Below are 13,928 nucleotides of genomic sequence, written 5' to 3'. Positions count from 1 at the left end.
TTTTAATAAAAATTGTAATAACATTTTTCTGAACAATTCAATTGTTCTCAAAAGTTTTTAATAAATTTATTTGTAAATTTCAATTATTTTCAAAATTTTTAATTAAAAAATTATTTTTTAAAATTACAAACATATTGTTCCTTGGAGGGCTCATTAGCCCTAGGAACCGTTTAAATAAATAAATAAATAAATAAATAATTTAATAAAAAAATTTTGATAAAATTCTCGAAATAAATTCAATTATTTTCAAATTTTTTTATAAATACTTTACAAGCATTCAATGATTTTTAGTAAATCGACAATTTGAATTATTTCTGAAAATAATTGAATTCTTAAATAGAATTTTATTAAAACTTTTGAGAACAATTGAATCCCTGCGAAAAAATGTATTATTTCTGCAAATAATTGAATTTTTGCAAAATTTAAAAAAATAAGTGATTTTTTGAGAAGAATTTTATTAAAATTGCCTTTAAAATAATTGTTTTTCTCAGAGAATTTTAACAAGATTTTTTAAAATAATTGAATTTTTTACGAAGATTTATATTATTTATATATTGACTAAAGAATTTCATTACAATTTTGAATTCATTGTATTCTTCATAAAATTCAATTATTTTCAAATTTTGACTGATCTAAATTATGCAAATTTTTCTCCTTTTTATTTATAAAAAATATGAGAAAATTGTTAATTGTTAAATTATAATTAAGAAACAGGACGTATACCCATTTTATGCATAATTTATATTTCTCAATTTATTTACGAATTTCTTTAATTGTAAAATTATTCGAAAACGTCAATAATTTTTTTTTAAATAAATATTTAAATATTATTTTTACGTAGAAATTAAAATTTTTCAAAACATTCAAATTCAAAATCTTTTTAAATTCAATAACTTATAAGAATGTTTTATAATAATTAAAATGACCGAGTGATAAAATCATTGTTTTATATTATAAGAATATTATTACAGTAACTTTTTCAAAAATTATTTCCATCATTTCAAATCAATTATTATTTTCTACAATTTTAAATTATTTTTTATGAAAATAATTGTATTATTGCGAAGGAATTTATAAAAAAATTTGTAAATAATTGAATTTCTGAGAAATTTTTATTATTTATGAAAATAATTAAATCTTTGCGTACTATATTTTTGTGAACTTGAAATTTATTTGAAAATAATTGAACCTTGGGGAAGAATTTTGTTATTTATAAAGATAATTGGAGATTTTGACGAGAATTTTTTTTAAATTTAAAAGATAATTGAATTTTATGAGAAGAATTTTATCCCTCTTGAAAATAATTAAATTTCTGCAATTATTTGTAATTGTTCCAAAATTAGATTTTTATATTGTTTTCAAGAAAAATTTGAATTACAAATTTTTAAATTCTATTATTGTTAAAATTACTAATTAATAAAAATTGCTAAGTAAAAAAAATCGAACGCGAATTGTTGCTAGTGAAATAAATAAAATTAAAATTTTGTGTTGCAACAAAAATGAGTCCAAATTTTTTCTGTTCTCTATCCGCATCATTTCGTTTGCGAGAGAACTTTCATGCCATCTAGGCGACAGTTTAAAGAAATGTATTGGCGCGAAATTCAAAATTCAAAAAACCATAATAAATAATATTTTGATATTAATAATACATGATTAATTAATATCTATAAAAAATAATTTTGTAACTTTTTTGCATTATTCTAAACAAATGAATAAAAAATCCTAAATAGGTTTTTTTCGTAAATTTCCAATTGAGACTCTATTTTAGGATCAGGCCGAAGGAGGGGGGAGGGGGGGGGGAGCTAAAACAAAAGCATAATTTGAACTCGGGAAAACCATTAAATTCAGGGGACGAGTGCAAATAGTGCTTTAAATATATACGCACTCTGACCACTGTATTTTAAAGTAGATCCCACGGATTTAGATGCATTTAATTAGTTCCTCATTCCTTGTTCGCCATTTCTCTCCTATTCTTTCCTTTTCTCTCTCTCTCTCTCTCTCCCTTTTTAAAATACAATTTTCCTTCTCTCTTGTCCATAAAAAATTTCTTTCTTTTATAGAAAGATTTTTATTTCACGAAAAAAAAAATTTTGAAATTCCATGACGCGTGGTTTTATATTTTTTTTATTACGTCAGAATTCCACTATAGCTTTTGGAGTGAGAGAGAGAGAGAAAGAGTGAAACTCACAAGCGCATGTCTGTGTTTAAAACGCGACGAAAAAGTTTTTCTCAACATATGTACAAAAGAGAAGAAGAGTGGAGAGAGTGGTCGGCGCGCACACAACGCCGTTCATCGTTGACGATTTTAGATCAGAGCCCTTGGCTTGGCGCAGTTTAGGGTTGCGTGCGGCAAAATTTTGCTTCTTGGTAAAGTGTTTGGTGAAAATTGTGGGAAAGGTGGGGAAAAAGGCGAGAATCGAATGCGAAAAGACGGGAACGAATAGGGAAGTGTTATTTCGGCACGCGCCAAATAATTCATTTTTTAATTGAGTAATTTAAAAAAGAGAGTTATGTCAATGGAAAAAAGAATCGAAAATTGCTTCTTCACTTGACGGAATGACCTTAACAGGTAATTAAATATTTTTGGAAAAAAGAATTTTTCAATTTTTTGGAAATTTTTTTTTTTTTTGATTTTGTTGTTGAAAATAATTTTTGTTTTTTTATTTTTCTAATTAGCTTTTTTTTAACTTTTAAACTATTTTTTTCCCCTTTTTCCTTTTTTAATTAATTATCACCTTTTGCGTAAATTATTCCTTTTTTAATTTTTCTAATTTTTTAAAGTCTTAACAATTTTACCCTTTAGATAAAATTTTCTGTTTATTTCTTCATTTTAATTTTTACCATTTTTCGTAAATTATATTTTTTTCTCAAAGTATTTTTTTAAAATTCTTTTAACGACAGAAAAATTTTATTTTGCTTTTCCGATATTGAGAAAGAAATTGGTTTAGAAACATTTTTTATTTTTTCCTCTTCACCTAATAAAAAGCGTCAAAACAAGCGGATTTGGGTCGGATTTTTCTCGATGAATGCGACGGGATGCACTTGGTGAGAATATTTTGAGAGTTGGCCAGTCTTTAATAAACACCGTGTTGCATAAACGTGAAAAATTATTGTTTTTTTCTCTATATTAATAAATTTTTCAGAAAAATTTGTAAAATAAAATAAGCCGGTGATAATTATTGGAAAAACTAATCAACTGTCATCATTTATTAGTAGGAGAATTTTGAATAAAAATAGATTTGAAACTACTGGTTATTTTTTTTTTTTTGCTCTGACGTGTGCGTATAAGTGTGAAACTTTTGACATGCGTGAGCAACGTCAAATTTTGATTGACATTTATGTGAAAATTTTCCAAAATCTATTAATGAAGAAAATAGTTGAATATATTTCTGAGGGAAAATTCAAATTAATGGAGGGGAAAAAAAATTAAAATTAGAGTAGAGAAAAAAATGGGATGGAAAATAATTGAAAATTTCGTTCAAATAGTATTTTAGCGAAATGAAAAGTAAGAAAAAAAAGAAGAGAAGACGAATAGTAAAGCAGTCGTTTCTTATACGTGGTGATTTGAAGTCGATGATATTTTTAGAAAGCCGGTTAGTCGAACTTAGCGAATCAACTCAATTGCGATTTCAATTGCATTTCTAAGTTAATTTTTTTTTCGCCTCCCCCCGGTAAAAATTAGAAACATTTTTTATTATCTAAAATTTGAGTTGAGTTTTTGTATTTTTGCTTGAATTTTTTTTTTATTTTTACACAATTTTGCAAAAAAAAAGAAAAATATTGTTTTCTCTTCTAATTTTTAACGATAATCGTAGATCATTCCTCCGGAATCGAAACATCAATATGGGAGGAAGAGGAGGAAATAAAAGTGAAATGCCGATCGAACGAAGACGTTGTCATCGCGGTGAAAATTCGCCAAACGGAAATTTGCGACAATTTTCTCTTCGAATTGTGAGTAGATTTTTCCCTTTGATCTTTATTTGTTTTTTTAACTTATAAATAAATAAATAAATAAATAAATAAATAAATAAATAAACAAATTGTCTTGAAAAATATTTTCATACTGAAATAAGTTTGTAAAAGAAAGAAATAATAATTAAACGAAAAAATTAAAATATAAATAAATCAATAAATACGAAAATTAAAATATAAACGAATTCAATTATTTAAAAAAAAATTTAATAAAATTGTACGCAAACATTCAATTATTTTCATAAATAATAAAAATTTGACAGGAATTCAATTATTTACAAATATTTTTATAAATTTCTTTCCAATAATTCAATTATTTTTATAAATGATAAAATTTTTTTTAAGGAATTGAATTATTGCGATAAAAAGTAGTTAAAAATTCTAGAAAATAATAATTAAATTAAATTAAATTTTGAAGAAGTTTTTTTTTCCTTTATTTTTTAAAAATAAAAAAATTTTTAATATCATTTTCAATGAGAATTTGTAATTTACAAATAGAATTTTATAAACATTTTTTCTTTTATTTTTAAAAAATTTTGAATTATATTAAAACAATTATAATTAAGAAATAGAAATTGAAAGAAATGAAAATTAGGCATAAAATGAATATATTTCCTTTTTCTTAATCATAATTTTTTAATAATTAACAATTTTCTATTTTTTATAAATAAAAAGGAGTCAAACAAAATTTTTTATAGAAAAAAGCATTATAATAAACAACATTTATTTCTTAATTATAATTTATAAAAAATTTTCTAATTTTTTTATTTAAAATATTATTTTATTATAAATCATGAAAAAATTAATTTTTTGAATATAAACAAACCAATAACACAAATTAAAGCAAAAAGAAATTTCCTGACGTCGTTCATTTGAATGTTCAAAACTTTAGGAACATAAAATAAATAAAAAAATAAAGAAAACATCAATAAATAAATAAAACCAAATTAAAAATAAATTAAAAATTGAAAATTAAAAATTAGATAGAAATAAAAATAAAAAGGAAATGAAACTAAAATGGAAATTAAATTGAAGTATAGTGATAAGATTATAAATAAAAAAAAATCTTGTTGAAAATTTTGATAATTAATAAGAAAACTTGAAATTACGTGGGGATACAAAAATGAATCGAAACATTGGATTCGGTAATTTGTCCCGGTTCCCGTGAAACTGTCGTGCGTGCCAAGCATCATCAGAAGGTGTTTATTTCAAGCAGTCGTGGATTTAATTTTGCGAGGTCGAAATTATTCTCGTCATGTCATTTCGACGAGACTGTCTTCAATGCCAGGGACGTGTGGGATCATTGCATTTTCCTCTGTTTTCAACACTTATAAGCTTCGTGGGAATAGCTTCATCACAACACAAACAAAAACACAAAAAATATAAAACTTTATAATATGCCTGAGCAAAAAACTTGTCCTTATAAACTTTGTAGAAAAAAAAATTCTTTTTAGTAAAATTTAATAATTAACGAAACGTATATTTTTTCTAACCCCTACATAAAAGAGGGAGAGAATTTTTACTTATTTGTAAAATTTATTTTATATATTATATAAAATTTATTTTATATATTATATAAAATAAATTTTTAAAAAATCCTTTTTAAATAAATATTTGAAATAAAATGTAAAAAATATAATAAGTAAACGAAGGTAATTTAACGAATACGTATAAGTGACGAATTAGAACAAATTTGTGAATTACGTGGTCTAGTGCCAATTGGAAAATGTGCGTCAAAACTGTCTCATTACTGTTGAATGTTAAGTTTTGCCGAGTCTGGAAACTTGAACCAGAAATATTTCACGGATGTCTGACTAATAGGGATTTATACTACTTATAAAATATAACTTTGAATTTTTTTTTTAAATTTTGTGAAACTTGTAAATTTTTGAAATACTAGGGGTCTTTTAATAGTTTTTACGCAAAACGTAACTTTGCGGATTTAAAACTTTTCGTCTGACTTTAAGTGTCATTTACTACTTTTATGCAGAGGAGTCAAGAATTTCGAAAATGTGTCTCAATAGAAGTAGCATTTTCTACTGTCGGCGAAATTTAAATTATTTAGCACACTATGTCTGACACTGAATATTTTACTACTAAAATAAATGTTGTCTTACTCTTTTGTTACTTTAAAATAAAAACAGTCTGACTACTATTGATGTTTACTACTGAAATAAAAATTTTAATATTTTTTCATCACTTGGAGGAATTTTTACTATTAACTACATTTTACACTGAATATTTTACGGATAAAATAAAAAAACAAAATTTGTTTTACTTGACAAACTGTTTCGCTACTTAAAAAAAATTGTCTGACTGATAATGATTTTTACTACTGAAATAAAAATTTCAATAAGTATTTGTCAGTTAAAGGAAATTTTTACTACTAACTACGGTTTACACTGAATATTTCACTATTGAAATAAGAAAATTCGTATTAATGAAACTTCCGTTATTTGAAAATAAAAACTGTCTGACCGATATTGATTTTTACTACTGAAATAAAAATTACACTAATGTTTCATTAGTTGAAGGAATTTTGACTACTAACTACATCTGAGACTGAATATTTTATCACTAAAATAAAAAAATTTGTCTTACTAAAAAACTGATTTGATACTTAAAAATATAAATTGTCTGATTAATACAGGTTTTTACTACTGAAATAAAAATTTCAATGTTTCGTCAGTTAAATCAGTTTTTACTACTAACTACGTCCGACACTGAATATTTTACTATACTAAAAGAAATTTTGTTCTACTGAAACATTCTTTTTACCTATTTAAAAAAAAAATTTGTCTGACCACTACTGATTTTTACTACTGATAGAAAAATTCCAATAAGTATTCGTCAGTTAAAGGAATTTTTTCTACTAACTACGATTACAATATTTTATTATTGAAATAAAAAATTCGTCCTAATGAAACTTTCGTTAGTTGAAAATAAAAACTGTCTGACTGATAATGATTTTTACTACTAAAATAAAAATTTCAATAATGTCTCGTCAGTTAAATAAATTTTTATTTACTACGAACTACGTCGGAAAATAAATATTTTACAACTGAAAGAAACCACTGGAAAATTGTAAATGTAATAATATCCACAACTTGTCTGACCAAAACTGACCTGTTCTACTGAATTAAAAACATACGGAATTAAAGATTTTTTGGCAGACAAATGCTAATCTTTATTACTGTCAAAAATAGATTGTCTACTACTGACCTTCACTACTGTGAGAAAAATTGAGTACAAAAAGCACTTACTGAAATTGCTCCTATTTGCATTTGTCTGTTATGAATGTAGAAAATTTTCGTCTGGCACGTAGTTTTTTTTACTATTAATAGAAATATTTTCTCCGTTAGATTAAAATTATTTTTTACTAAATGAATTAGAAAGAAAATAATAATGGAAAAAAATAAAAATAAAAAAATAAGTATAAATAAAGATAACGTTGTCTGACTAAAAATGCCTTTTACTACTGAATGAAAAAAATGTGCAATTCTGAAAACGTCTCACTAAAACTGATCGTTACTACTAAAATAAACAATACAAAAATTCTGATTACGTCTGACTGTAATACTCTTTTACTACTGAAATCAAAATTTGGATAATTGGACTGTATTTTACTGCTCTGAAGTAATAAAAATAAATAATTCTAAAGAATTATCTATCTAAAGAAATCTGACAAAAAAACCTAATTAAACAATAATACAAATTAAACATTTCTATAAATAAATACTACTTCGTCTGACTAAAAGTTGCCTTTTACTACTAAAGTAAAAAATTTAACTAAAAAAGTCTGACTCAAACATGCAGTTACTACTGAAATAAAAAAAATCAAATCAAGTATTTTTTAAATACTTCTGAAAACGTCTGACTAGAATATTTTTGTACTACTGATTAAAAATTTTAATAATTGAATTGTATTTCGTCTGACTAAAACAGTCTTCTTCTACTACTGTCAAGGTTGAACAATGTTAAAAATTTGTCTAACAAAACAAAAATAATACAAAAATTAGAAAAAAATCTTCTTTCAAGAACTTGTTTACTACTGCTACTAAAATTACATTAAAATGTTTTGTCTGACTCTCACTGACATTTTTCACTTTACATTCTTGATTTTCTATTTTAATTTCCAGTCCATACTCACTTTCGAACTATTTTTTTTATTATTTTTCAAGTCCAAAAATTTCCCCCTCTCAGCGTATAAGATGAATTTTTAATTTGCTTATTAAAAAACAATTCTCATAAAATTTTTATATTAGTATAATTATATTTTATTCTATTTTTTAAAGACTTTCGCTAAATTTTTTTCCCTCTCAGCGTAAGAGGCGTTGCTACGCAACGCTTTTGATTCCTTTTTTGTCTTAATTTGATATCCTTATAGAAAAACTATGTAAAGAAAGTGTTTCGTCTGACTAAAACTGTTTTTACTACTAGACTAAAAAAATATTTAATTAAAAAATAAAATAAATAAAGAATTTGTACAAAGCAAAGTTTTCATTCGTTTTTTGTCTCAATTTTATATCATCATAAAAATTGTGGAAAAGAATGCTTCGTCTGACTAAAACTGTTTTTTACTACTAGATTAAAAAATGCTAATTAAAAAGTATAAAAGTACAAAGCAACGTTTTAATTCGTTTTTCCATATTTTACATCATTCGAAAAATTGTGAAATAAAATTCTTCGTCTGACTAAAACTGTTTTTTCCTACTAAATTAAAAAAATTTAATTGAAAAAATAAAAAAAAAAATTTGTACAAAGCAACGTTTTGATACATTTCTTGTCTCAGTTTTTATATTCTTTCAAAAATTGTGTAAAAAATGCTTCGTCTGACTAAAACTGCTTTTTACTACTAAATTAAAAAAATTTACTGAAAAAATAAAACAAATAAAAAATTTGTACAAAGCAACGTTTTGATTCGTTTTTTGTTTAAATTTTCTAACCTCAGAGAAACTGTGAAATAGAATACTTTGTCTGACTTAAACTGTTTTTTACTACTAGACTAAAAAAATCTAATTAAAAAAAAAGCAAAAATAAAAAATTTGTAAAAACAAAAAAAAAAAACAAACAAAGCAACATTTTGATACGTTTCTTGTCTCAATTTTTATATTCTTTCAAAAATTGTGTTAAGAAAATTCTTCGTCTGGCTAAAACTGTTTTTTACTACTAGATTTAAAAATGCAAATTAAAAAAAACAAATTTGTATTAAAAAATTATATTGTCTGGCCCTAACTGTCTTTTACTACTAAAATAATAAATTCAATTTAAAAAAGTCTGACTTAAACAGGCCGTTACTACTTAAGCGTTCATTAAACAAAAATTATAATATAGCAAAGTTTTTTATACCATTAGTATAACTAAATTTAATTTTACTATTTTAGAGTCTATTGCTAAATTTTTCCCCTCACAGTCTACCACCAATTTTTGTCTCTCAACAAAAATATTTTTTCAAAAAAAGAAATCCTTTTTAAAAAAAAATTCTATCAAAATTTTTGTACCATTCACATAACTAAATTTAATTTCATTATTCTAAAAGTCTTTTGCTAAATCAAGAGAGAGAGAGGGAGGGAGAGAGAGACATTAATTCTTGACCTATTTTTGCGCTTTGTGCTTCTCCTCGTTTGCGTAAAAGATGAAGAAGAAGATGAAGAAGAAGAGAAGGGGGATGAACGGTGGGAAATGGCGTAGTTGAGACTATGTCTGCCACCTAAAAGACACAGACTGAAACTATCAGTCTCGCGAGAGATCCGACGACGACAACGATCGATTAAACAAATTTAAATCTATATTTTATTATTGGACTGTATTTATTCAGTGCCCTTGCAAAAGTGCAATGCTTCGAATTAGGACGAAGCGAATCAAGCAAAGTGGAACGATCTCATTTGATGACATTCGCCTAAAAAATTCATTCCTATTTAATGTGCTTTTTTCACAAATTATCAGTGCAAGTTTTCGAGAATTATAAAGAATTCGTAATTATTGGTGAAAAAAAAAAAATTTTTTTTTTTGAGAAAATTTCTCGTTTTTTCTATGGTGAAAAAAAATTTTTGAGAAAATTTTTCGTTTTTTTCAATGGTGTTGAAAATTTTATTTTGAAAATTATGAATCGAAATAGGAGATTTTTTACTGAGAATGTGATTTCTATGAGTTTCAAACTACGATCTAGGCGCGATTCGCTTAGATGAAGAATTGTGATTCGTCCGCCATTGTTGCCGCGTTATGGGTAGCAAATGTTGCAAATGTGCCAAGAAAACCCATGCCGCTAGTTCCAATGATGGATCCAGATACCGGTAAACAGTCGAGATGATTTTTTTTCTTTCGTAACTATTTTTTTTTATTTTTTTTAATTTTATATTCTTGAATTTCCTGAAACGCTTCTTAAAATCTTTGAATTGAAGAAATTGCAATGCAAAGTTATTTCTTCTTTTCTTCTGTTTCTTTTTTTTCTTCTTCTTCCTTTTCTTTTTTATTTCACATTTTTCTTTTTTTTATTTCTCTCCATTTTTTCTTCTTCTTTTTCTCTTAATATTTTTCATTATTTTTTATACAAAAAATTGTTCTTTCGTGTATAAACTTCATTTAAATTTTTCTTCTTAGTTTCACTTCTTTTTTTCCTCAATTAACTTTTCTTTAATTTTTCTTTAATGTTTTTTTTTTTGTAATTTTTGCTAAAAGAAAAATCTGATAGACAGTCAAAACAAAAGTTAGTTAAAAAGTAAGTTTCACTTCTTTTTTCCTCAATTAACTTCTCTTCAATTTTTTTTACATTTTCTTTTGTAATTTTCGCTTAAGGAAAAATCTGACGGACAGTCAAAACAAAAGTTAGTTTCAACCCTTGTTTTTACATTAATTTCTCATTAAGTTTTAAAATTTTTTTTTGGGAATTTTCGCTTAAGGAAAAATTTGACTGACAGTCAAAACAAAAGTTAGTTAAAAAGTTAGTTTCACTCCTTTTTTCTAAATTAATTTCTCTTTAATTTTTTTTACATTTTTTTTGTAATTTTCGCTTAAGGAAAAATCTGACGGGCAGTCAAAATAAAAGTTAGTTTAACTCCTTTTTTTCTCAATTAATTTCTCTTTAATATTTTTTAACATTTTTTTGTAATTTTACTAAAGAAAAAATCTGACGGGAATTTAATTTTGTCGTTTCCTCTTAAAATACGAAATAACTTTTGTTTTGACTGTCCGTCAGATTATTCCTTAATTTTTATTGCATTTCTTCTGTCTTCTTTCCTATGGAAAATTTAAATTTGAAAAAAAAATTCAAGAAAAGATTTCAAACTTTTCTTGAATTTTGTTTTCAAATTTAAATTTCCCATAGTTTTGAATCGTTGAAAATTAACTTCTTTACGCTTCCACCGAAACGAATTAAAAATTTATTTTATCGCTTTCTCCTAAAATACGAAATTACGACATTGGACTAATTTTCGTTTTGACTAAACTTTAGATTATTCTTTAATTTTTTTAAATTTTTCTTTAATTTGTATTTTTTTTTAAATTTTTCTAAAGAAAACTATTAAAAGAAACTATTAAAAGTTGTTAAAAATTTTTCTTTAATTCTTCTTCAATTTTTCTTTGAATTTCCTTCAAATTTTCCATAATTTTGAATGTAAATATTCGCAGCGATATTTGACAGGAAAAACACATTTTCTGCCTAATAAATTAAAAAAACAAAACTTGTCATAAAACAAAAAAATTTTTTTCCTACAAAACAATAATTTTCCAAAGAACAAAATAATTGTCACCAATTTTCATGGCTAGAGAAATTATTGTTTCAAAAGAAAATTTATAAAGATCTTGTCCTACAGCAATAATAGATAAACATATATATGTATATTGTGATCTAGAAATATCACGAGCCTCGTTTTCTGACGGTTGCATACCCTCGTGGATCTGACGTAAGCTTGTAACAGATATCCGCGCTTGGCTTTTATAATTTACATCCTCATCAACAAACATTTTAAATTAGTTTTTTTTTGCTTCTGAATTTCGAAAAAGAAAGATTTTCCAAAAACAAAATTTTGTTACGAAAAAATTGAAATATTGAATCATTTTTCTTTTAGAGAAAAAGAAGAAGAAGAAGAAATAAATTTGAAATGCTTTGCAACGCTTTTTTTTGCTTTGCTATATAATGTGAATTGGTATTCGTGTATTCTTGTTGGTATTGCGCAAGTCTGACGGGCTGAATGAGAGGAATCTATAGAATTAGAAGAACGTTGAAGAATAGTCGATGACGTTTCGATTGGACTTTGACTATCACGTGTGAAAAAAGACGGCAAAAATTTTCCAAAAAAGAAATTTTACAGTTTGTTAGAATTTTTGTTTTTTTACTTATTTATCTACTGACATTTTCTTAGGGTAGTAAATGTTTTCTTTTTTTTCTCTTAGATTTCTTTCTTTTATTTTTCTTCTTTTCTATATTCTTCTTTTTTCCCTTACCTTCCCCTATTCCATATTTTTCTCCCTTTCCTTATTTTTCGTCGAATTTATATTTTTCTTCTTTCCTTTTCCTTCTCCTATTCCATATTTTCTTTCTTTCCTTATTTTTCTTCTTTTCTACATTCTTCTTTTTTCCATATTTTTCTTCTGTTCTATTTTCTTCTTTTTGAAATGTTTTTCTTATGCTCTGTATTCTTCATTTTTTCTTATTCTTCTTCTATTCCATATTTTTCTTCTTCTTTTTTTTTTTATATTTTTTTTCAAATTTATATTCTTCTTTTTCCTTTTCCTTCTCCTATTCCATATTTTCTTTTTTTCCTTATTTTTATTTTTTTTATTTTTCTTCGAATTTATATTCCTCTTCTACATTCTTCTTTTTTTCATATTTTTCTTCTTTTCTACATTCTTCTTTTTCCATATTTTTCTTCTTTTTGACATGTTTTTCTTATGCTCTGAATTCTTCATTTTTTTCTTATTCTTCTTCCATTTAATATTTTTTTCCTTACTCCATTCTACTTCTATTTTTATATTTTTCTCTTTTCCTAATTTTCCTTTTTCACCATTATTGTTTTTTCTTTATTGTTCTTTATTGTTATTTTTTATTAACATTTTTTCTTCTTATTCTTCTTCTGTTCCGTATATTCTTCATTTTATTTCCATTCTACTTCTATTCTATATTTTTTTTTGTTTCTTATTCTTCATTATTTTTGTATCTAACTTCTTTTGTACATTTTTCTTCTTCTTCTTCTTTCTTTTGTTCTACATTCATTTTTCTCGTTAATCTACTTTTGTCTCACATTCTTCTATTTTTGTTTATTCTCTTTTTTTCTATACTCTTCATCTTTTTCTTTATTTTTCTTCATTTTTACACTCTTTTATTTTTTTCTACTTTTTCTGTTTTTCTCTAATTTTCTCATTCAAATCATCTTCTTTTTCTTCAGTAGCTTCAATTTTCAATGCAAGAAATAAAATAAATACAATAAATTAAATAAGTAGAAAAAATGTTATTAAATAAATAAAGTTAATAAATAAAATAAACAAATAAAAAAAAAACTGCCAAATAAAATAAAAAATAAGAAAATGAATAAAAAATTTGTTAGAATTTAAGGAAGAAAAATATATAAAAAAAATTATTTTTGTATTTATTCTTGATTTTCTTTCGCTGCGCAGATATCGAGGGGAGCTGCCGATTTCAACAAATCGCTATCGAATTGAAACACAGGGGAATTTAGTGCAATTAACATTAAAGGAAACAAAACAAGATGACGCCGGACATTATTCGTTGACTGCAAAAAGAATAACACAAAATGGAAATCAGAATAAATATGCAAGGCGAATTCACTTGAGAGTTGACGAATCGTCTAGTTTCGATGAAGGTGATTTGCCTATCTTTGTCCGAAGACTGAGCGATCTATCAGTTAAAGTTGGCACGAGAACGAGATTTTTGGTTGAAATACGAAGTCCCGCTACACCAAAAGTGGGTACTTTTCTAATTTATTTTAATAAAATAATTT

General features: G+C 24.7%; 1 protein-coding gene across 1 annotated transcript in view; it reads left to right on the top strand.

Moving 5' to 3' along the window:
- Window positions 1–2,162: 2,162 nt before the first annotated feature.
- The window catches only part of LOC122512447 (titin homolog), a 70,759-nt gene continuing 58,993 nt past the window's right edge, over window positions 2,163–13,928 (top strand). Inside the window, exons 1-3 of the mRNA XM_043628279.1 lie at window positions 2,163–2,569; window positions 3,816–3,951; window positions 13,585–13,891. Of these exons, the coding sequence (XP_043484214.1) occupies window positions 2,557–2,569; window positions 3,816–3,951; window positions 13,585–13,891 (456 nt within the window). The 5' untranslated portion in view covers window positions 2,163–2,556. The remainder of the gene's footprint in view (window positions 2,570–3,815; window positions 3,952–13,584; window positions 13,892–13,928) is intronic.

The sequence above is a fragment of the Leptopilina heterotoma genome, unplaced genomic scaffold (assembly GCF_015476425.1).
Source record: "Leptopilina heterotoma isolate Lh14 unplaced genomic scaffold, ASM1547642v1 Lhet_99, whole genome shotgun sequence".
Lineage (NCBI taxonomy): Eukaryota > Metazoa > Arthropoda > Insecta > Hymenoptera > Figitidae > Leptopilina > Leptopilina heterotoma.
Note: the sequence above shows the minus strand (reverse complement) of the source record. Positions and strands in the feature narration are given on the sequence as shown.